This window comes from Rana temporaria, chromosome 3 (genome assembly GCF_905171775.1).
Source record: "Rana temporaria chromosome 3, aRanTem1.1, whole genome shotgun sequence".
Classification (NCBI taxonomy): domain Eukaryota; kingdom Metazoa; phylum Chordata; class Amphibia; order Anura; family Ranidae; genus Rana; species Rana temporaria.
The window spans coordinates 233,069,424-233,095,097 of record NC_053491.1 but is presented as its reverse complement, the minus strand read 5'-3'; the positions used below and the strand labels follow the sequence as shown (position 1 = coordinate 233,095,097).

The 25,674-nt window shown below is 43.5% G+C and overlaps 1 protein-coding gene across 4 annotated transcripts in view; it reads left to right on the top strand.

Annotated features, from left to right (window-relative positions):
• Positions 1–25,674, top strand: part of RGS14 (regulator of G protein signaling 14) — a 186,202-nt gene that overhangs the window by 100,978 nt on the left and 59,550 nt on the right. For all 4 annotated transcript variants that reach the window (XM_040344454.1, XM_040344453.1, XM_040344456.1 and 1 more), the window contains 5 exons: positions 4,004–4,147; positions 5,935–6,099; positions 6,370–6,493; positions 24,234–24,337; positions 25,468–25,671. In XM_040344454.1, the coding sequence (XP_040200388.1) occupies positions 4,004–4,147; positions 5,935–6,099; positions 6,370–6,493; positions 24,234–24,337; positions 25,468–25,671 (741 nt within the window). The remainder of the gene's footprint in view (positions 1–4,003; positions 4,148–5,934; positions 6,100–6,369; positions 6,494–24,233; positions 24,338–25,467; positions 25,672–25,674) is intronic.

Genomic DNA, 25,674 nt, shown 5'->3' with positions numbered 1-25,674 from the left:
GGTGAATAATTTGTTTTTGTGCAAATTTAGTTGTGATCACTGTAATCTGTGAAGCTGTGTTTATTCTGGTCTGTTCAGTGTTTTACCTGCTGCAGGTTTGATTGCTCTCTCTGCCTTGTAGAAAACTGTAGATCTGTCTGAAACATAGGAGTAAAGCAAGACAAATGGGCATCATGAATATTTATATATCCCTGACCATATCCAGGGAGGGTGGTCCAAGTGGCTGCTGGGAGTCTGTATAAATACTCTGAGACACAGACCTTCTGGGTCTTTTCCTGTAGGATAGGAACACAGCCTAAGGGGGGCTGCTTGCTCCCTTAGGCTATCCTGCAATGTGCTTGGAAGGTGCTGAGGCTTCAGGTGGGTGTCATGAGGGCTTGCTTTTCTGAAGTTGCTGAGAGCTAACTGAGGGGCTGTTGTCTGAAGATCTAGTCAGGTAACACAAGAAAAAGACTTTGCATGGATCTTAGAAGGAGACAACCAACTTTCCAAGAACATTTAATGGGTACTGACTGTGGAGGGAGATCTTAGAGACTGTGGGCTGCTGCCAGAGAGTCAGCTGTGCGTGTGTGTAAAGGGGACATTGGCTGATTTTCTGAAGAGCTCAGTCTATCTAATTCTTTGTGAAGCAAATCTGCTCTAATTGCTCAAAAGAGGAGGCTTTTGTGCCTTTCGTTTTACTACTACAAAGTCTCTTTTCACATGGAGTTTTCTAACAGTTCTACAGAAGGAAGTCTACTGTCCTCACTTTGTACATAGTTCTTTTTGGAGTATCCCACTCAATTCCCCGACCCTATCCAAGTTACCCCAAAATTAAAAACAAAAAGAACACCCCTATACTGCTTATTGAGCTGAAGAGTGACTGTGAACGTGTGCCTGCCTGCGGGGCAATTACTGGGAAAAAGAACCTGTGCAAATTTCTAGTAGCTCCTATGGTGGGTAGCGCTACAGACAATACTATATACTAAATGTAATCAGTGTATAAAAAGTAAAACATGTCAACCCTTAAAGGATGTAGTATGATTTCACAAAATTGCAATGGAATGTACATTAGTTAATGAGAGTTCCAATGTTAGCAAGGCTTGGAACAGTTACCCTGTTACTCTGTTAGCCCTGTTGTTATGCCACTGGAAGATGAGAATGTCAAGATATCAGTGAGGGAGTTGCAATGCATAATATTTTAGGTAGCATTAATGGGACAGAATGGATCTTATATATTATTGGCTATGTGCATACTATTGCATAAGGTGCCACGAAAACGTGAAAATTTGATGCTCACAGAATTCATTTTTCAGGGTGCATGAAACACTATAGTGACAATATGCAGAATTTATTAACAAGCTTTCTTTAATAAAGAATGTACACTCCAGTGTCTGAATGTATGCTAAATAAGCTATGGTGTGCCTAGAATAAAAGTGTAATTCTCTCTGTTGTTGGGTCTATCTGGGTGCTCTTAGCAATTTTAGATGCACAGCCAATATAGGAATAAAACTGCATTTATTATGCAGAACTATCAGTAGAGACGATTGCAATAAAATGCAAATAGTTAAATAGCATTGGAGAACTGCATTTGTGTTATTGTTGTATTGCACTTATATGGATCTTTATATTTATATTTAGAAGTTCTAGTGCTAGTCAAAGTCAACGTACAAGAGACCATATGCTGGCCATATGCTGGTGCTTGGAATACAGATGCCACTGATAAATACTTCTTGCACTGACCCATTCATAGGAATTTATTTGGATTTTTTGTTTGCATATAAACATGAAAAGATACATGCACTGTGTACAAAGTTGACAATTAGTAAACATATCATGCTGGAGGCAAAACTAGTAGACACAATCAAAAATATGGAAAGATATGCTTTTGTGTAAAATATCTTGATAAAAAACAAAACAAAAAAAAACACGAACACAAAATGGACAGACTAGAAAGAAAGGAAAGAAAAAGTAGGACTACTGCAATGTCCCAAAACCTCAGTAGAACCCAGCAACCAGAATATTGGCAAAATCTGGGGAAGTCCACTCAAGGCGTGTCCTACTTGAGGTGCCATACTTCCCAGATGAGATTATGGACCTCCAGTTTGTCATTAATTCTACATTTTTAATTCTAGCATACAGAGCAACTGAGGAAGAGGCACTATTTTTTATTTATTTTTTAAATTAAGTGCTATATAGCATCTGGCAGCTGTGAGCAAATGCCAAAACAACTTTTTACAGGGTTTAGCAAGATTCAGAGAGGACAGACCCAGTAGAAAAACTGTAGGGGCAAATGGGTTAGGCACCTCAAAAATGTATTCGAATTTCATTGCTTAGTGAGCCAGTCACATTATTTTTTCTCGGGGTGGAACATGTCTCCGGATTGTTTCTTCCGGGTTAGCAGGCTCCGGCGCTATGATTGGCGGGAGCGGCGATGACGTCACTCCCACGCATGCGCCTGTGAGCCGCTGGTAACAGCACAGCAGCTGAAGAAACAGCACGTACGAGCCGTTTCTTCAGTGCACATGTGCCAATGACGTCAGCACATGCGTATACAGTGAATATCTCCTAAACTGTGCAAGTTTAGGAGACATTCACGGTACCTACAGGTAAGCCCTATTATAGGCTTATCTCTAGGCAAAAGTGGTTGTAAAGGGTTTACAACCACTTTAAGTGGTTAAATTCTTTTTATGTATTGGATAATGTGGAGGAGGGCTGGAATCACTGTGAAGTTTTAGTTGCTGGCTGTGTGCCTGTTGAAGAGATTTTTTGTCACTGCCTGTCAGTCACTGCACCAGGAGGTGAAATCACATACTTTTTTTTTGTTGACATGGCAAACAAATTTATTTTGCAGAACAGAAATAAGTTTGGGTCTGTAATGGTATTGTTAAATACATTTTAATATATAGTATTTAGTATACTTGTGTAGGATTGTTTTTTTTTTTTTTTCATCATCACAACTGGAGCTTTATTTTCGAGAACCTGACTCAAAAGAAATATTCAAGCTGCCTTAGCTGAACCCCTTCTGAAAACTCCAGTTGACCAGACTGTCATGCTGATCTTCTGAATCCAATACTTCTACAGTTAATGACTACTAGTAACAAATTTGCAGATCATTCTGATTCCCTAGCTGTATACTTTCACTCAAAAAGTATTGAAGAGAGAGAATCAGCAAGACAACCGGATAACTGAAATTTTAGAAAGTGGGGAGGTAATTGTATGATTATTTCTCTCATAACAGTTCCCTTTATACAGGCACTATCACCTTGTCCATTCAGTTTCTTTGTAAAGATTTTCCCCAACCTAGTTATACACACCTCTCCAGCACTCCAATATTCCTTCCTCCATCACAGTTCCTCTAAACCAGTGGTTCTCAACCTTCTAGTGCCGTGACCCCTTGATAAAATTTCCCAAGTTGTGGGACCCCTAACAGTAAAATTATTTTCATAGCGCGGGTTGAAAGCACCCAAGGCAAGACAAGTAATTTGCGCCCCTAACCCACAGACATTTAGTGCTCCCTGAGTGCCTTCCACTCGTACAATATTAAAACCCCTTATGGTACATTTTAGGATGTACCACTCTTTCTCTTTGTTCTCCTCCTTTCTTTCCCTTTTATCTCTCTCTGTCCTAATTCCTTGTTTTTTCCCCCCATCTTTCCCTTTAACTTTCTTTCTTGCTCTCTATTTTTTTATCCCTTTCGCTCCCTTTTTCTTTGTTCCTCCCCCTCTTATCTCCCTTCCTGGAAGAACGGTGCAGGCTTCAGGAACAGCCCAGGATTTGGTGACCCCTGGCAAATCATCATTTGACCCCCGAGGGGGTCCCGACCCCCAGGTTGAGAACCACTGCTCTAAACTAACTAGTAAAAGGAAGAAATGGATGTCAGGGGGGTCACTGAAGGGTTGAGTATCAATGGGCCATGGGTGGGGGAACCTTTAGTCAGACACTTAGGGCAAAATTACAGTATTTCTTTAAGATTTCATGAATAAGTTGTCCAGATATAAGATGCCACTCTTTTCTTTCATAGCTGTTGCAGGAGTCTCGACGGATCTACAATGAATATCTGTCAAGTAGCTCATTGTGCCCAGTCAATGTGGATCAGCAGGCCCTTATCACAGAAGAGATGCTGAGCAAACCGTCTCCTCATCTTTTCAAATCGCAGCAACAACAGGTGAGCGCAATGTGCTTATAATTGTACCACAGTATTAGATCGAAGGGGCATTCACGCCAATGTGCACAAGCTTTATTTGCATCTTCATGAGCTGATCTGCATCAATGTACATGCCATCCAGTTTCTTTTCATCTTCAATCAAATCCAAGCTTCAGGGAATGTATATAACCTTTCTGTTCCAGTCACTTCTGCTCCGGCGTGATAATGTAACAAGCCCCACCTTGACGCATTTCGTCACCAATCATGTGACTTCTTCAAATTCACAAGTTGCAACTGATTATTAGATTATGTTTACAGATTTACTAACTAATTCATTTGAATTAGTGTTGGGAGTCTTTTCACTATTCTTAATATTGTATTCTTATTTGTAATTCATTTTGGAGGTTTCATCATTATTCATAAGTTGCAATTGTTAATGCATAATAACATATTTACTTTATATTGTTAATGGAGGGCTGGTGACTATTTATTCACAGGACAAATTTACTGTACTTAGCACTGATGATATATGTGATTAGGATAAACCGATAAACCAAGGTTTCTACCATCACTTATTAAAAGCTAGTTGGAATATCTAGGATTTATGTATGTTGGTTGTCATTTTATTTTGGTTGTTACACACTGACTGGATATTCTTACCATACTTATCATCCTTGGTGTGGTTGGGTAGAGGTTTCCGCCATCATTCATCATTTAGTGTTTGGTTAAAGGGGTTGTAAAGCTTTGTGTGTTTTCACCTTAATGCATTCTATGTATTAAGGTGAAAAAACACCTTGCAGTCTCCGGCCCCCCAGCCCCCCAGCCCCCCGTTTTACTTACCTGAGCCATGAAACTCAGTGGGCGCGATCCCACAATGCTTTCCCTTAGCTTGACGCGGCTCTTCATTGGATGATTGATAGCAGTGCAGCCATTGGCTCCCGCTGCTGTCAATCAAATCAATTAAAGCACACTGGGGGCGGGGACAAGTGATACACTCGCTGGCTATGGCCGCCGACTAAATCACACGGGAGCGCGCCTGCAAGCTAACCCCCTTAAGAAAGCACTTCCCAGAGGGGGGTTAGCTCTTGGGGGGAGGAGCCGAGACAGCCGCCGAGGGACCCCAGAAAACGAGGGCCGGGACCACTGTGTGGAGGTAAGTATGTTTTTTATTTTAAAAATAAATAAAAAATAAACCTTTACAACCACTTTAAGGTAGCGCAGCACATTTTAATTATTACAGATGATTTTGGTGTGGGAACACATATCAATGACTAGCAGCACCTGAACAATTTCAATCAAATTCACTTGCAAAAGAAATAGAAGCGTGGTGGTGTTTGCTATATGATTCTTGTATAACCTTTCTTTTCTTATACAATGCAGACATTTACAGGTTTATTCATGGTATCAGTAACTCTGAATCACTTTTATAAAGTACTGGTGACTATGGACTCCTTAGACAATCAGAGTTGAGTGACCAATAGAAACTGAAGTTCATGTAACAGAAAATGCTTGAAAACTAGACAGAGGCATTATCTAAAATAGTTCATCTGTTTAATCTGTCTGCAGGGTAGTTGGGGTTGTCATTTGTTTCTCTCCTGAAAATCTGTGCTGTAATTGTAGTATAGCAGCCATATAGGCCGGATGTATAGTAATTATGTACTGTTCTACTGTCTAAGTGTGTACTATTACACAGAACACAGAAGTAGTCCAGTTATACTTACCCTACCATTATACAAATGTCTATATGGTTTTATTGACTATAAATCAGAATGTAGCATTCAATAAGATTTTCAATTTCCTTAATTTAGATATTCAATCTGATGAAGTTTGATAGCTATGCCCGCTTTGTGAAGTCTCCCCTGTACCAAGAATGCATGTTATCAGAGGTAGAAGGACATCCTTTGCCAACCATTAGCTCCTCATTCAATAATTTAACAGCAGGCTGCAGTGCTTTTGACCCTGGGGCAATAAAGGTGAGCAGAATGAATGGCATTTTTTCAGCAACAATCACTTGTTTGAATGTCATTATTTTAATTGTTGGAATTGTTAGATGGTGTTAGTTTGCATGTCCGGCACTTCAATGAACAATGAAAATGTGCAAAGTGTAGTAGCCAAGAGCGGTCAATTTTAATTTATGTAAAATAAATAAAATATGCTTCATTGCTGTGGGTTGCAACACTTTTCACATTCCCATCCCTTTATTTGTCATAAGTCACATTTCACCACCTTTCTCTTATATTTAGAAAAAGAAGCTAAGACCTGGGAAGTCTTTGCCTCTTGATGTTGAGGCAACTGGCTCAGATGGGAGTGAGGGTTCCAAGCTCAGAAGATCATTCAAGAAGAAGGATAGGAGGGCAAATGTTAGAGGTAAAAACATCTGCATTTCATAAAATATTCAATGTTCTTTTCCTTTTCCAGTAAGTTTGGAGTTTAAATTATTCAACCAAACCCATGGTTCAAACCACCATGGAGTACTTTACCACTGTTGCAAAACATTCCTGTTTATGAGAACTTGATGTAAGATTATATAGGCTCTCATTACTGATCTCCATCTGAAAATGTTAGTTACCTGGTTGTAATGTAGTGACTTCTAGTTTTAATGAAAAGTCACCTGAAAGTGTGCAGAGCATAAGATTGGACTTTACTTGCTGCATGCCTGTTCTAGGGATAGAGGCTGACAGCCAGATAGTTAAAATATTTAGACTGAGGTTAGAAATGGCAGCCCATGTTCTTATATCAAGGCAAATTTATTTCAGAAACCTCTATTATCGTCAATGGACGAACACAGCCTTCACAAGTCTTGACATGTGGGTTATGTTCCTGTTCATAGGAGAGGACTAGGCAGAACATGTTAGATATTAAAATACATGTTACTTTAACAGAGTTGAACAGCCCCGCCCAGGGGGCAGTCCCTCCAAGGATGACCCTCCTCCCTGCAGCATGCAGCCTCAGTTTTTTTCTGCCTAGCAGAGGAGAAGGACGTGGCTCCCTTTGGGTCCAGCACCCTGAAGACATTTTTTATTTTATTTTATTTTGTTGTAAGATTTTTCTATCAACTGCCGGCTGGGCGACAGGCTGGATATATAGATCCTTGTAGTCTTCCCAGTCCTGCCATCGAGCGTGAGCACACCTTAGCTATGCACTGGGTCTGCCACGACATACCCCATGACTCCTGGGGTGGCCAGTGGGCTTTTTGCTCCAGGTCCACTCATGACTGGGCTGTATTGTTGTCTCACTCACAGTGGACCGGGCCGACAGCTACTCCGTACCATCAGTTGTGGGTCTGTCGGACGCACCAGCATGTCCTTGCAAGGACGGGTAAGTACGGTTCCTCCTGCCTCAGCAGGATGGAACAGCTAGGCATTCCCGGGATTAAGGGGTCCTCCTGTTCTCCCTTTTCCTGCTCTCTGTCACCCTTTCCCCTCCTGCCCTAGGGCCAGCTGCGACCGAGATGTACCTGTGGGGGGGCTCTGGGTCCCTCTGGGGCGCCGGGGTCCGCTTTCTGTGAGGGGAGGGTCTGTCTCCTGGAAAGTCTCTAGCACTGGCTTTCTGAACGAAGCACAGCTCACAGTTTTTACCTCACAGTTTTTACCTCACAGTTTTTACCTCACAGATTTTACCTCACAGTTTTTACCTCACAGTTTTTTTCTCACACATGCTGTGTATACAAGGAAGGCGGGCAGCTATGCTGAGCGGTCTCCCTCTGGGGAGGACCCCTCGTCTGGGTCAGTGCAAAACAGAGCACTTGTGAGTGCACTTATTGATGCTGTGAGGGACTCTCTCAAGTTGGAAGATGCAGCTGGGACTTCCACAGAGTGGTCTGTCTCCTTTGGGTCACACAAATCTAACCGCTCTGTGAAAGTTTTTTCTTATGTTACTTTCTTTGATAAGTTCATAGATAAGGAATGGGAACGGCCGCAGAAGTCCTTTGTGGTCCCTCAGCACCTGGCGGTCCGTTACCCTTTTGAGGACAGCCTTTTGAAAATAATGGGCTTCTCCTCCGGTGATTGACTCCCCTGGTTGCTTGATTAAACAAGGTAACCACTTTCCCTATAGAAGGGACCCCTTCTTTCAAGAACCATACTGAAAGGAGGTCCGAGGCTGTGACCCGCTCCATGTTTACCATGCTAGGGTCTGCATTGCAGACTATTTTGGCTGCAACATTGGTGTCTCACTGAATGTGCAAAGGTTTTGCACCAGACTGTGGAGGAGCATCAGCTCCCTCCTGAATATGTTAGATTGGCCGACCAGTTGGTCCAGGGACTTGTATATGTCTGTGATGCTACCCTGGATGCAGCCCCCTTGATATCCAGAGCCTCTGTTTCTGCGGTAGTGTTGCACCGCCTGATTTGGCTGAAATGCTGGTCTGCTAAACAAGCATCCAAAAAAGCCCTGGCAGATTTATCCTTCAAAGGTGGGAGACTTTTTGGTACCTCGCTGGACGACATTAAGGATGTCACCAGAGCACTTTCCTCCCTCAGTCAACCAAGGGGAAGGAGCCGCGCCGTAAGCCGGGTCCATCTTTTACCACGCAAAAGCGGTATTTTTGTTAGTCAGGGCCCGCGGGTAGACCTTCCCAGGCTGACGAAGGCTCAGTTGGGGGACAGAAACGTCCCTGGGTGCGTAAGCTGAACAAACCGGCATCCAAACCCACCACCGGATGAAGTTTTGCCCCCGCCCGACTCATGGGTGGGGGGATGGCTTCGCAGGTTCACAGCTCGGTGGACCTCCCTGCTCTCCGACCAGAAGGTCTGCAAGGTGGTCTCTTCAGGGCACAAGATAGTTTCTTTTCTGTCTGCCAAACAGATTCTTTCCTTCAAATCTCCCTCTCATTCCGGCTCGCTGGTCTGCCCTATTGGGGGCAGTGCAAGACTTACTGAGTTGCGGGGTCATTTTACCTGTTCTGCAGAACGAGAGGTTTCAAGGATTTTATTCTAATCTGTGGTCCCAAAGAAGGATGGGGTCCGTCCAATCTTGGACCTCAAAGCCCTAAATGCTTTTACTGAGAGTACGCTCGGTGTTGGCTGCGCTCCATCCGGGGGACTTTTTGGCGTCCTTGGACATCAAGGACGCATACTTGCATGTCCCAATTTGTGCAGGACACCAGAGGTTTCTGCGCTTTGCAATAAGAGAAGACCACTATCAGTTTGTGGCTCTTCCCTTTGGCCTAGCATCAGCACCAAGAGTTTTCACCAAGGTGCTCACACTGATCCTAGCTTTGCTGAGACAGCGAGGCATTGCCGTCGTGGGCTACTTAGATGATCTTCTTCTGAGAGCAGCTTCTGGCTCAGAATTAGAGGTGGATGTGACTATTGCCAGCCAGACCCTCCGAGAATTCGGGTGGGTGTTAAACATCCAGAAGTCGGTCCTGGTACCTGGGATTGATTCTGGACTCCGCGGAGGCGAGAGTCTTTATTCCCCTAGAAAAATTGCAGACTCTTCAGTGCAGAACTGTATGCCCAGTTCCACACTTGAGTATTGCAGAAGGGGATCCTGTCCAAATGGAACAAATCTCCATTGTCTCTGGATCGCCAGATTCAGGTAAGCCACCTAGTCAGAGTCTATCTGAATTGGTGTCTGAGATCCCCGGCTCTCCGGTCCGGGAAGTCGTTTCTTCCCTTCCAGTGGACGGTGATTACGATGGACGCCAGCCTCACAGGTTGGGGGGCGTCTGGGGGTCCAGTCGGCCCAGGGTCGCTGGACTTTACAGGAATCCCATCTGCCGATCAATGTCCTGTAACTTCGGGCGATCAGGATATGCCTCTCCTCGTGGTCGAGGAGGTTGCAAGGTTGCCCAATCAGGATTCAGTTGGACAATGCCACGGGGGTGGCTTATGTCAACCATCAGGGGGGAACACGGAGCTCGGCTGCAGCGTCCGAGGTCGCTCACATCCTGCGTTGGGGGGAAAGAAGCGTGCCAGCTCTGTCGGCCGTCTACATTCTGGGCGTAGAAAACTGGCAGGCGGACTACCTGAGTCGCCAGATGCTGGACCAGGGGGAATGGTCATTGCCTCCGGAGGTGTTTCAACTCCTTTTCAGGAGGTGGGGCACACAGGACGTATATCTCCTGGCCTCTCACCTCAACCACAAAGTATCGAGGTTTGTGGCCAGGTCCAGAGATCCCTGGGCAGACGCGTCAGATGCATTAGTGGCCCTGTGAGGTCAGTATCGGCTAATTTATGCCTTTCCCCTATTGAAGTTGCTTCCTCGGCTGCTCAGCAGAGTGGAGGCCGAAGGGATCTCAATGATTCTAATCGCTCCAGATTGGCCCCCGGCGTCCTTGGTGCGCCAATCTCGTGCGCCTGGTGGCCAATGCAGGAGGACCTTCTGTCTTAGGGTCCTATACTTTATCCTGCTTTACAGTCGCTGGCTTTAACGGCATGGCTATTGAAAGCCAGGTACTAAGGAACCAAGGTCTTTCCGACTCGGTCATCTCAACCATGCTGAGGGCACGGAAGTCTTCTTCCAGGAAGATATACCATCGCACCTGGAAGGCCTACATCTCTTTGTGCGAGGAGATGGGGTTGCATCCATGGACGTATTCGGTGTCCTTCTGTTTTTACAGTGTGGAGAAGATCAGAAATGTGCTTTAAACACCATTAAGGGACAGATTTTAGGTTTGGCTGTGTTCTTTCAGCGGCCTGTGGCGGCCCATTCTCTGGTGGGTACCTTTGTGCAGGGGGTGCGTCATATACTTCCCCCTCCTAAACCACCTCTTCCTCCATGGGATCTGAATGTGGTGCTCTTGGTTGTTCAGGAACCTCCCTTTGAAAACATAGTGTCAAGAGATTCCTCTCTTGACACTATCTCAGAAGGTGGCCCTTTTAGTGGCCATTACGTCTGTTAGACGTGTTTCTGAATTGGCGGCCTTGTCTTGCAAGTCGCCATACTTGGTCCTCTATAAGGATAAGGCAGTGTTGCGCCCGCAACCTTTCTTTCTTCTGAGGGTGGTTTTGGCCTTTCACTTTAACGAGGACATTGTACTTTCATCAAAAAAGTGGGTAACTAAAGCGCTAGCCAACAGTGAAAAATAATGAGTGACCAGTGAAAACCAAAATGCTGCTCAAATCTGAATTGTGCTAACAACAAATAAAGGGTTAGACGTGACCGGAAGTGACGCAATACCCTGACCGTCCACCGGAAGTGCCGCTGTTTTGGCGTTTTTATTAGTTTTTTTATGTAAGCACAACTTTTACCTTTATTAAATCTTTAAAGTGCTTACATACTTCACTATGAGAGCCTTTTATTTCCATTTTTGCTCCCGGTAACATTTGTGGCTGTCCTGGTAAGCTGACTTCACTGCGCTTGGACCCGCACTATCATTGCACACAGAGAACGTTCCTGGACTCTATCCCAGCACTTGGAGGATTTCGTGGACACGGATTTCCCATTGATTGGATTCCATCCCAGTATCTGGAGGATTTTGTTGACACGCATTACCCAGTGACTGGAGGTAAGCGCTCTGTGAGCTCAAGCTTAGTGAAGACTCATCCAGATTCTCTACATTGATGTCTAAAGGGCAGAAGTCTTTCTCACCATTCACACAGCAGATTGATTTATTCAAATGTTGATATATAGTTTTGGACTTTATTCAGATATTTGTTACATCAGTTGCACTAGTTTGAGGGTTTTTCACTATTATAGTTCACAGCCTTGAAATCGTTAAGGTGTTTAATAGATTGTCATCAGTCCTTAGGACTGTCTTGATATTCACTTTTAGATTTTCAGTTTGCGCTCATCATTCTCTATTCATTGTACTTTCATCCTTGTGTCCTCGACCGGCGCATCCTAAGGAGGTTGTGCTGCATACTTTAGAAGTGGTATGTGCTTTGCGGGTGTACTTATCCACTACGGCTCAGTTTCGGAGGTCTGACTAACTTTTTGTGTCGGTATCTGGTCCACAAAAGGGCCTGGCGATCTCGTCGGCCACCATTTCTCGGTGGATCAGGCAGATCTCCTCAAATTGGGAATAGAATTCAGTCAGGAGACTGCCAGCCCCAGGAATCCCCCCCCCCCGTAACTTCCTACTTGCTAGCTGGACCTCCTCAAATGAGATATCTGCCCCAACTGCTCTCTATCTGCATTAGTCAACGTGGGGAGAGTTATAGAGTCAAGGAAAGCTTGCAGATCATCAGGGGGAAAAAAACAGTTTTGGCTTGGACGCATACACTGTCTGGAAGAATTCAACAACATTTTTTTTAATAAGCTCCGGGGAGGAGAGTAGAATTCCACCAGTGTCCCTAATCCCAGTAATATGCATGGACAGATTTCGGCCCTTCTCCAGCCAAGCCAAGAGCTGGCCATTTTTGTCACCAAACTCACACCCTCTGTGAAGAATATAGAAGTTTTTCTTTTGTTTGTTTCATTCTATAAATCGAGAGCTGTCTCAGAGTCCTGATTGGGAGATTCCACATACCCCGCCTCCAATCTAGCCTCTGCCTCCAGTTCATCCAACGAGAGTGCAGCCTCCCTCTGTAACCTAGATAGCTTAGAAATATATTCGCCTCTGACCCTCCTGAAATGTACCAGGCAACATGCCCTCAACATGGGGAGTGTGCTTTTGGGTCCAACCAAAACACCTTGTCCCCATGTTGATAGGGACAAGGGCCTCATCTCCACAACCCCTAATATTTATACCAAACCCAAAGGGCCTGGTAATTAAATGTGTGGGGGGGGACCCATGCCATTTTTTTCCCAATGATTTTTATCTATATTGCTTGGATCCGACAATTCATTACAGCCGCAAGCACTTTTAAATGAAATGTTTTCCTTTTGAAATTTCATTTTCCTGTGGTACTGTTCTAAACATGGGAAATATGCTCTACTTTACAGGCATACTAAGGACACCCCCCCCTCAGGGATGATATTTAAAGGAATATTTCATTTTTATTGTTTCACTTTAAGGATTAATAAAATCACTGCTCCTGAGGCAGGACCTGGGTCCCCAAACACTTTTTATGACAATAACTTGCATATAAGCCTTTAAAATTAGCACTTTTGATTTTTCATGTTCATGTCCCATAGACTTTATTGGTGTTTGCACAAATTTTTTGCCTGTTCGCAAGTTCTATTGCAAACCAAACCGGGGGGGGGGGGGGGGGGGGGGGGGGGTTTGTTCGGCTCATCCCTATTAACCAGTTAGCAACCGGCCCATAGCCGAATGATGGCTACAGGGCGGTTGCTTAACTCTGGGAGGGCATGCATTGACATCCTCCCAGAGAATCGTTCCCGCGCGCCCCCGGGGGTGCGCATTTGGGAACATCCGTGCTCGCCGGGTCCACGGGACCCGGCGCAACACAGATCGCGGTAAAGGACCAATGATGGCGGTCCTTTACCACATGATCGCTCCTTCCAATGACAGAGCGATCACAAATGTAAACAAAACACACAGTAGTAGGTCATCGCAAGTTCATGCTCTCCTCTCCTCACACAGATGCAGCGTGAGAGGAGAGGAGAGCTACCCTGTGCCAATTGTAAGTGTTTTGCAGTGCCCAGCATTCCCCCAATAGTGCCACAATAGTGCCATCTGTGCCACATTAGTGCCATCTGTGCCACCAGTGCCACCAAAGCCACATCAGTGCCACTACAGTTCACACCAGTGCCACCTGTGCCCATCAGTGCCACCTGTGCCCATCAGTGCCACTTGTGCCCATCAGTGCTCATCTGCGCCACTTGTGCCCCTCAGTGTTCATCTGCGCCACTGCAGTGCCACATCAGGGCCCACCAGTGCTGCCTGGGCCCACCAGTGCCACCTCTATTCTAATCAGTGCCACCAGTGCCACACTGCTTCAACCAGAGCCACACCAGTGCCATTACAGTGCACATCAGTGCCACCTGTGCCCATCAGTGCCACCTGAGCCACTGCAGTGCCACATCAGTGCCCTCTGTGCCCAGCTGTGCTGCCCGTGCAACCACAGTGCTCTGCAGTGCAGCCTCACCAGCCACCAGTATGGCAAAAACATTTTTTACTAGAGCAGCGGGGAGCTCTCTGAGTCTCAGTCAGATTCCGATTCAGTTACAAGCAGTGGGTCTGACACAGAATCGGAAGAAGAAAATGTGCCCATGAAAAGAAGGCATTCTGGCGTGGAGCAGCAGCCTACTACCAGCAGCCAGGGCCATCCACCTCGAGAGCAGTGCCGTCCACCCCAAGAGCAGTGCCGTCCACCCCAAGAGCAGTGCCACTGCAACAAAGGCCAGGCACCAGTAGGGTGTCATCTCAGCCCCAAAGGGATAGGAGCGCCATGCCAGCCTTCCCTATGCCCTTCAAAACCCCCTGTGGCTTCCCCCTAATTCCGGAGAAGCAAATATCCCCCCTTACACCGCCCAGCCGCGTGTCCAGGTGAACAAGGATGATTTCGCCATGCTCGATTTTTTTCATTTGATTTTTACAGAAGACTTACTATCGTCCATTGTGGCCCAGTGCAACCTCTACGCACAGCAGTACATAGTAAGCAACCCTGATTCCAGTTATGCCTGTCCCTTTGGGTGGAGAGAACTAACTGTAGAGGAATTCAAAATGTTCTTGGGTCTAACTTTCAATATGGGACTCCTACTGGTCTACCAAACCCATCCAACACATGCCACTCTTCTCCTCCCTTATGCCAAGATCCAGATACCTAATAATTATGCGGTTCCTCCACTATAACGACAACACCCAGTGCTCTCCCCGAAATGACCCAGCTTTTGACAAACTATTTAAAATTCGGCCACTCCTAAATTATTTCTCTGAAACATTTCCCCAGTTATATATCCCCGAACAGAATACAAGAGTCCCTTGTAAAATTCTCAGGCAGGCTGGGCATCAAACAGTTTATTCCCAGCAAAAGGGCCCGATATGGGGTTAAATTGTACAAACTTTGCGACCGAGCCACGGGGTACATTTACGCCTTCCTGGTGTACGAAGGGAAGGACTCCCAACTGCATCCCCCTGAATGCCCAGAGTACATCAGAGCCAGCGTAAAAGTGGTCTGGGAGCTTGTCTATCCACTTCTTGGAAAGGGATACCACCTTTATGTGGATCATTTTTTTACCAGCCTGCCCCTGCCCCAATCTTCACCGGAGGGACACCCCAGCATGTGGTACAGTAAGAGCCAATAGAAAGGGCTTCCCACAAAAACGCATCAATGAAAAGCTACGACGAGGAGAGACAGCATCTTTGCGGAACCAGGAGCTATTGGCTGTCAAGTGGAGGGACAGACGAAATGTCCACATGCTCACATCAATCCACAACGACACCTACGTGTAAGTCCTCAGAAGAAATGGCCTAGTCCAGAAACCAGCATGCATCTACGATTATAATTTGTTTATGGGGGGAGTGGACTTCACTGATCAGATGATTGAACCCTACCTTTCCACAAGAAAATCCTGCCACTGGTATAAAAAAGTGTCCATTTATTTTTTCACTTTAGTCATGTATGAGGCCTCGTACACACGACAGAGTTTCTCGGCAGAATTCAGCGAGAAACTCGGTCAGAGCCGGATTCTGCCGAGAAACTCTGTCGTGTGTACACTTTCGGCCCGATGGAGCCGCCGAGGAACTCGTCGAGAAAATAGAGAACATGTTCTCTATTTTCTCGTTGTTCTATGGGAGAACTCGGCCCGCCGAGCTCCTCAGCGGCTTCAGGGCTGAACTCGCCGAGGAACTCGATGTGTTTGGCACGTCGAGTTCCTCGGCCGTGTGTACGAGGCCTAACACTTATGTTATTTACAAAACATCTACAGTGCACCCCGTATCCTATCTGCACTACCAAGAAGAAGTTATCACCGCCCTTTTGTACCCTGAAAGCCTACCAGAAAATATTTGCTCTGATTCCATGAGCAGACTCCATGAATGCCACTTTCCTTAGAAACCCCCCCCCCCCCGTGAAACAGGCACAAGACGTCAGAAGAAATGCTGTGTGTGCTCCAGAGGAGGAGTCAGAAGAGACACCACGTTTTATTGTCCCGATTGTCCTTCCCAACCAGGCCTCTGTATAGGTGTATTTTTCCGCCGTTACCATACTTCCCAACATTATTAGGGAAGTATGGTAAACGTAGTTCTCATGTTCTGTCATTTTCCTCCACACCCCTTATGCCACTGCACTGAACTGTACATACATATGCCTTCTCTGGAACCGACCCTGGCCTGTTATACGACAACGCCTCTGCCTAATGCTAAACTGTACCTACCTCTGCCTGCTCTGGAACTGACCCTGGCCTGTTATAAGACCACGCTTCTGCCTAACGCTAAACTGTACCTACCTCTGCCTGCTCTGGAACTGATCCTGGCCTGTTATACGACTACACTTCTGCCTAACGCTAAACTGTACCTACCTCTGCCTGCTCTGGAACTGACCCTGGACTGTTTGACCATGTTTTTTGCCTGCCTCTTGGATTGATCTTTTACCCTGCTATGCTAGTGGGAACACAGGGGTCTTACATATGTGAGGGGCTCCAGAATTGTTTTTCTGGATGAAAAAACAAATTTTTTAGTTTTCTCATTCCCGGATTAGGGTCTGGAGACTCGGAGGCTTCAAAGAGATTTGGGTGGGAGAAGCCTCTACCCCTGTCCCCATTCTTTCCTGGCCTGCTACTTGGACCATGTTCCTGCTTACTACCAGGACCAATATTTTGGCACTACTCGCAATGTCTCTACTTGCACTGACCCTGGACTGTATCCCTGCCTGTACTGACTATGGACAATATTCCTGCCTGCTGCCCGGACAATTCCATTCACTGTCGCTGACCACGTCCCTGCCTGCTGCCTGGATCAGGGCTTTCCTCCTGTGAACAATTGCACTACTAAAACCATAGGTAATCTTTTTTTTACCCTTTACGCAGCAGAATGTATTTTAGGGTGTAATTCTTGGTATGTACATGCTGTGTTAGAAATATGAAGGGCCTTCAAAAATGTGATAGATTGTAAGGAAATTGGATGTGTAATTTATGTCCCTAGAACACCTGATGATGCTTCTTGGATGTTGGGCCTCTATGTGTCCAGGCTGTGTAAAAAAGGTCACACATGTAGTATCACCATACTCAGGAGAAGTAGCAGAATTTATTTTGGGGTGTATAATGTATGTATAATTTATGCTCCTAGAATGCCTGAAGTTGCTACTTCAGTGTTGGGCCTTTGTATGTGGCCAGGCTGTGTAAAAGCCTCACACATGTGGGATCGCCATACTCGGGAGGAACAGCAGATTATATTTTGGGGTTTAATTTTTGCTATGTACATGTTATGTGTTGGAAATATCCTATAAATGGACAACTTTGTGTAAAAAAATTGCGTTTTCATTTTTTTCCACATTTTCCAAAAACATCTGGAAAAAAATGAACCATTCAAAAGACTCTTTATGCCTCATAGATTATACGTTGGGGTGTTAGCTTTCCAAAATGGGGTCACTTTGTGGGCGTTTCCATTGTCCTGGTGCTCCAGGGCCTTTAAAATTGTAATAGGTGGTTGAGAGATGTGTAATTTATGCTTGTAGAACACCTGACGGTGCTACTTCAATGTTGGGCCTCTGTATGTGGCCAGGCTGTGTAAAAGTCTCACACATGTGGTATCGCCATACTCAGGAGGAGCAGCAGAATATATTTTGGGGGGTCGTTTGTTGAATGCACATGCCATGTGAGAGAAATAACCTGTTAAGGCCCATACACACGGTCTGACTTTTTGCCAACAAACTTCAAAATGAGCAAAATCAAAATAGTCCGACCGTGTGTACGCTCCATCGGACAAACTTTTTCGGGTTTCATCGGACAACAAGTTTGGTCTGCAAACAGACAAACTTTACGTCAACAAGAGCCCGATGGTGCCTAGTCCGACCGTGTGTACAGCAAGCAATCAGACTTTTGTACAAAGTACAAATGCGCATGCTCAGAAGCAAAAACCAACCTGGAAGCTTTCTGTCTGGTAAAACTAGTGTTCGTATTTGAAATAGCACATTCGTGACGCGGCACGTTCTGAAATCAAGAAAAGCAGCACACATTCTCTTCTTCTTTACAATGTGATAATACTAAAAGCTGCTTTGCTGGTGATACTGACGGAGTGAAAACAAATGTCTTTACTTTGGATTAGTGTATTTTGGTTATATGAATCAAACATATTTCTATATTTTTTTGTGGATCAAGTTAGCGCAACCCCATTGCGCAACATGTTTGCTTGACAAACAGACCATCAGAAATGCACAAAATTGCACGAAACTGAAAATCGCAAATGCACACAGACTAAACCTCTACTAACTCTCGATTAGCAGAAGGAGCCCAAAGGGTGACGCCGGAGAATTGAACTTCCTCTTTTGAACTCTCGTCAGTACGTTGAAACATCACTACGTTCGTGTTTGTTGCCATAAAAGTCAGAGAGTGTGTATGCTATGGCTGTGATCTGACAACTCCCTTCAGACAAAAATCCAAGGGAAAGTTTGATTGATGTCCGATCGTGTGTACGAGGCTTTATAATGACAATTTGGTGTGAAAAAAATATAAAAATAAAAAAAATCTTAATTTTACAAAGAATTGTGGGAAAAATGACAACTTCAAAAAACTAACAATGCCTCTTACCAACTACCTTGGAATGTCTACTTTCCAGATATAAGCTGTCAGTTCATCAGTTGATCAAATTGATCAATTTTCAGTAATTTACACCATAGCTTGTAGACCCTATAACTTTCACCCAGACTAAATAATATCCACTAATTTGGGTTACTTTTACCAAAGATATGTAGCAGTATAAATTTTTAGCCAAATTTATGAAGAAAAATTACTTTTTTGCTAAATTTTATAATAGTAATTAAGAAAAATGTTTTTTTTTTTTACAAAATGTTCAGTCTTTTTTTATTTATAGCACAAAAAAAAAAAAAACCCAGAGGTGATCAAATACCACCAAAAGAAAGCTCTATTTGTGGGAAAAAAAGGACGAAAATTTCATATGGGTACAGTGTTGTATGACTGAGTAATTGTCATTCAAAATGTGAGAGCACCGAAAGCTGGAAATTGGTCTTGTTATTAAGGGGGTTTAAGTGCCCAGTTGTCAAGTGGTTAATAATAATGATGCTTTTTTGTGTGATTAGGGCAAGCAGTGAGCCAGATTTGCGAACTAATTATAATCATCAAGTAATGTAATATAGTAGCATTATGTGCACCTAGAAATTCTGTAGAGCCTCTAAATCAAAACACTCATAAACATAAATCCTAGAATTTACACAAACTGTCATAATAACAGTACAGATTTATCAGAGTGCCTATTTACTTAACTTCTTAGGTCACAGTTTTGTAATGGAATGTTAAAGCTTCTTACAAATATTTTTTTTATATTACTATGGTGATCTAATATTTTTTACAACTTTTCTCTTTTTTCAACTTTTATGGTCATAGGCTGTATATGATGATTCCCCCTTTATAGTTCTCTTGATGAGGCCATACTTCGCCTTGAATTTTGGGAGTTGATTTAAAACTAGAGAGTGCAAAATCTTGATTGCTGAGGTGCAATGGGCCCAGGTACAAATCAAATGTAACATAAATGGATAGAAACCCTCACCCTTGCCCCCTCATTTAAATAAACACACTTACAACCATTAGGTTGGAAAGGGCAAGGCCACAGCTTTAATTTACATTTTTATTATTATTTTTTTATTTAAATTCCAACACATAAAATGTGAACACTTTAAACCGTTGCCAGTCACAGTTGTACTGTGAGCATGCAATTCCAAAAGTGGGTCTGTCCTTACCATAAGTGCTGGACAGACAGACTACTTCCAATTACCATCAATGGCATAGCCCATTACATCAACTTTTATGCTGACAAGGTTAAAGAAACCGCAGCAAGCTCTGACATACCATAAGAAAAAAGGGGTGGGAGGGTGGGCAGCTCTTCCAGCCACGTTCCTCAAAAGACCCAGAATTCCCTGGGGCAATACTTTTCTGAGCTCAACTACCTTGTCCAGCACCTGGCCATGCCCCCATCATTCAAGGCTCTCTTTCTCAAGAGGCCTTCAGGTGCAGCTGTGCATGGTAGCCAATCTACCTTTAGCTTGGAAACTGATTGTTGGTACACAGCTTTCGAGAGCCGATCAGTTTATGCAAAATTATCCAAAGGGACGAGCACAAATCTTTTTCTTGTGTGATAACAGAACAAACTATTTTCATTTAATCAGTACAGTATTTGCCTAAGTGACTAAGACCACACATGCTTGGAAATGAAAAAAATACATTACGATACAATATATTACATCATTGTGGGAAGTTGTATTCTGTCTTACAAAGTAATCTATTAATTTTCGATATGAGACTAGAATGCAAAAAAAAAACAACAATCATTCGTCAGATATTGTCACCATGTGTACCAGGCTTTTGGTTGATACAAAAACCTCAGATCTGCCAAACTAATTGAAATCATAATTTAACACACCAAACAGATAAGCATTTTTAGAAAGGCTTGCCATACTCTGGTAGATTTTCTTATGAAGGTTCGTAGGGAAAATCTGATCAGTACATTTGATATTGCCATCAGAGAGGTTGTTGAAAATTGCTTCTAAATTTCCTTAGCTTTCAACATTTGACTTTGAAATGTATGGATTTCCAGAACAAAACCATAGTCACATATTTTTTATCCTCCATCTCTGTTTTTTTTTTTTTTTTTTTTTTTTATTACTGATGAAAACAATTGTTGTTTTGACCTCAATAACTATTAGAAAATCTAACAAATGTTTTAAAATGTATTTTTGTCTAATGGAATTCTACTCACGTATGGCCATTTTAACTGTATTTTTTAACTCAATTGCAATAAATTATTAGTAATTATTATACATGATTTATATAGTGCCAACAGTTTGTGCAGCACTTTACAACATGAGGGCAGACAGTACAGTAACAAATCAGTACAGGAGTAATTAGAGGGCCCTGCTTGTTATAGCTTACAATCTAGGAAGGAGGGTCAAGTGATACAAAAGATAATAACTGTGGGGGATACATTTAAATACATAGAGATAAATCTGACCAAGGCTTAAGCCCGCTGTCTGCTGATGTCACAGAGCCGGCACCCGACTCATTCTCCCAAGCGAGCCGCTGAGGGCCTGAGTCAGCTGCTCCTGCCCCCTCAACAGCCCAGCGCTCCAGTCAGCAAGGAGGGGGCAGAGCAGACAGGGGTGACTGACAGTCTCCAGCTTTCTGCTCAGGGAGCTCTGAGAACCGAGTGATCAGCGTTTTTTTGATTGCTCAGTTCTCTAAAATTTGGCAAAGGTAATTATGATTCTACAAAATAAATAAAACCCATACTTCTAATTCTGCTATTCAGCTTGGAATGGCTCTATTTTCAGATTTGCCAGCCTGTTATTTCAGTTGTTCAACGGATTCCCTGTCCATTGTGATGTAATATTCCTAAGAGGAAATCCTATACTGTACTTTCTTATAAGATTAATAGACCATCCTTATTGGATCATGCTGATTCCCTATGATCACAAGTTCAGACTCACCACAATTTGATTTTTTTTTTTACTTTTTTTACTTTTTTTTTTTTACTTTTCCCTTTATAAATATACACTCTAAGGATTACACTTTGCATTCTCTATTTATAATTTTATAGGTTTGTATTTAGTAGGTTGCTGTAAAGCAACACAGTTCCTAATTCAAATGCATTGATAAATAAGGCCCACTGTTTCTAAGGACACAGTACTGTTTGCTTACAACCAGTGTAAAAATAGAACTTTATCTAATAGGCCTGTCTCAGGTTACTTGTGTAACTAGTTCATCCACTCATTACACAATCAGGCCAATGAAACTTGTGTGGAAAAGGAGCTGCTGTACATAGTGATGAAGAGACTATAGCTGATCCAGCTTCCTAAGCACTTCATTAAAATGCTTCTGAGGTACGAGATAAAGTGTATATCCTTATCACACATACTGTACACAGCATGTCAGGAAGTCCTGCAATAATGGCAGCATTCACACAACTACTGTATATTTCTCACTAAGAAAAGGTTAGATATTATTTAGCACTCTGCCCTTAAGACCTACTAATTATGATGGCCCCTTCCATATACCAGAGCAAGGAAGGATGCCAGAATCTGATGTAGCACTACCCCCGGAGGAGCTGCTGGTTGTTTTGGGTATATAGGTGCATATAGCAATAGTAAAGGAATGTCCGCAACAAGTGTCTTTTTTGTGCTCTTTATTACCCAGCCGGGTAAAAACAATGAACTGGTGATGAAAGGATAGAGTTTGCAGGAAGAAGGAGAACAGCAGATTCAGGCGTAGTATTTGGAACAGTCCTGTTCCCATATATAACACTTTCCGTACCACTCCTGCCTGAGTGGGTTTAGTGTAGCCGGACAGGCCTCTCTCACTGACCTGGCAGCCGGAGTATCACTCGAACCTTTGTAGGACAGAGGCTGCCCATCACCGCAAGCACTGGTTCATTCAATAATACAGTCTAGGGCAGGGGTTTTCAGATGTGGCCCTTTGCTAGCCTTTATCCGGCCCTCGGGCACAATTCCTCCCACTGATATGAGACATTATTTCTTCCACTGACACCAACAATGGGGCACTATATATTCCACTGATACCAATGATGGGATACTATTCCTCTTACTAATAGGGGGTATACCTCTCCTCCTATTGACCACCAAATCCAAGGCCATATTTATTCTCACTGATGCTGGGCCCGTGACATTTCCTGCCCCTGTTGGCCACAATCCGGCCCTCCTAAAGTCTGAAGGACAATAAAGTGGCCCTGCGTTTGAAAAGTTTGAAGACCCCTGGTCTAGGGGATATCCTTTTATTTTAGATTTTTTGCTGATAGAAATTTTAACAGGAGAGGGAATCGGGGCATAGGATACTACGAAATTCTTGGCACCTAATGGATAGAGGGCATCTTGCACAATTTAAGGCCTCACAGCTGAAAACCATAGGACAAGTCTTTTATTGGTTGCCTTGTGCTAATGTACAACTGCTGGTACCCAGTGCAGTTTCCAAAACACTACACAGTCACAGGGATCAGTTTATGGTCTTTACTCACAAGTCCCCAGAACAGCTGCCATCTCCCAGCCTCCTTCAGACAGGTTCCAGTGAGTGAGACGGCACCTTTCGGTACCAAAACCCTCTGTGATAAGGTTCTACAAGCAGCTCCATGAAAAGTCCATCCAGGCCTCCAGCACTGACACCACTGAAGCTTCTAGAGCAGCTCTACAGTCCATGGGCTGCCCAAGGACAGCAGCCCTTCTGGCTCTGGAACCCTCCTGGGAAGAAGGATCCCAGCTCTTCAGTTTTTCAGACTATTTATCCCCATTCCAGCCCCCTTGTGGAAATTCCTCATCAGTAATTGGCTGGAACCAGATAAATATTCAGGCTGTTTTTTTTTTTTAATCTTCCGCCCTAAGCTCTGAAAGTTTCTTCCAGTGGCAAGGGAAATCAATCAAACTTCCAGCCTGTGTAGCCTGGTACAGACCAGGCCAAACAATCATCAATCCCTTGATTACAGAAGGAGCCAAGAACTAAATTTAACTAGCATCCTCTGCTAGGAGGGTGCTACACAAATCTAATGCCGCGTACACACCATCACTTTATGTGATGAAAAAAAACGACACTTTCTGTGAAGTAAAAAATGACGTTTTTGAAACTTCAATTTTCAAAGACGAAGTTGCCTACACACCACCGTTTTCTCACAATGATCTTGCAAAGTGAGGTTACGTTCCACCACGTTTTACCATTGAAGCTTGCTTCATAAGTAGCTTCTGGGCATGCGTGGATGAAAAAACGTCTTAGAAAACTACGTTTTTTGCTACACACGGTCAATTTCTGTGAAGTAAAAAGTGCACTTTTGAAAAACGACACATAAAATTGAAGCATGCTTCAATTTTTTTTGGTCGTTTTTTTACAAGACATAAAACGACGTTTTCCCCCACACACAGTCAATTAAAGTGACGTTTTTAAAAACGTCATTTTTTTTCATCACATAAAGTGATGGTGTGTACGCGGCATAACAGTACCGGTATGTAATCTTCTATAATGCTTAACTGTATTTCTCAGCAAATGGTACTTTATTCTGTGCACAATTAATAGTTCTGTGAAGAAAACAATTATGTTGGTAAATATATAATATTTATCTCATTGAATATTCATTTTTTTATATTTATAGATTCATCTGATAACAATGAAGTCCTTACTCGACATGAATCTGAGGGATCGCTCAATTCTGCAACAAGCTTAGACCTAATTTCATCCTTCTCTGGAAAATCTGAGGTACTGAACCTACAGTGTGTTTACTGTGCCCAGATGTCATTTAACCACTTCAGCCCCTGAAGAATTGGCTGCCCAATGGCCGGGCCATTTTTTGTGATTCGGCACTGCTTCGCTTTAAGTGACAATTGCGTGGCCGTGCAACGCTGTACCCAAACAAAATTAACGTCCTTTTTTTCCCACCAATAGAGCTTTCTTTTGGTGGTATTTGATCACCTCTGCAATTTTTATTTTTTGCGCTATAAACAAAAAAATTGCGACAATTTTGAAAAAAAAACACGATATTTTGTAATTGTTGCTATAATAAATATCCCCAATTTTTTTAGGCTGATATGTATTCTTCTACATATTTTTGGTAATAAAATTCGCAATAAGCGTATATTGATTGGTTTGCGCAAAAGTTATAGTGTCTACAAAATAGGGGATAGATTTATAGCATTTTTTTTATTATAATTTTTTTTTTTAATAGTAATGGCGGCGATCTGCAATTTGTATTGGGACTGCGACATTATGGTGGACACATCGGGCAATTTTGACACATTTTTGGGACCATTGGCATTTATACAGTGATCAGTGCTATTAAAATGCACTGTTACTGTACAAATGTCACTGACAGGGAAGGGGTTAAAACTAGGGGGTGATCAAGGGGTTATTTGTGTTCCCAAATGTGTGTTTCTAACTGTAGGGGGATGGGACTGACCTAGAGTAGATGACCGATCGTGGTTCCTAGCAATCTGTTCTGCCTCTCGTGCCCGCGATCGCTTGGTCACGAGCATTGGCACCTCCGCGATGCAGTGACTGCTATCCTGCCTAAATGGACTGACGTACAGCTATGACGGTTCACAGGATCGTGCCGACCTGCCGTCGTATAACGGTGGCTGGTCAGCAAGTGGTTATAAGTATAATTGTCAAGAAAAAAAAAAAAACATACCATCCACCTGTCCTTAATTCCAATAATACATCTTTACAAAAGTACACCCCAGATTTGTGGGGCACACAGCAATTGCCACTGGCGACTATGCTCTGTAATGTAATATTCATTGCAATCCCTTTAGACAGGCAGCACTCCCAGCAAATATCATTGCATCTTCTAATCATTGTGCTTACTTGGTGGTTTATATTTTTCCTTACAGAATGAAAATAGTCGCACTAACAGCTTGGAGCGTGAAACAGAGTGGAAGCATATCAAATACTGCTGTGTCTACTTCCCAGATGGCACAGCCTCCCTGACTGCTGTCAGACCTGGACTTAATATACGGGAAATGCTGACCGGAGTCTGTGAGAAGCGAGGATACAGTCCTTTTGATGTGAAAGTATATCTAGCAGGGAATAATCAGGTA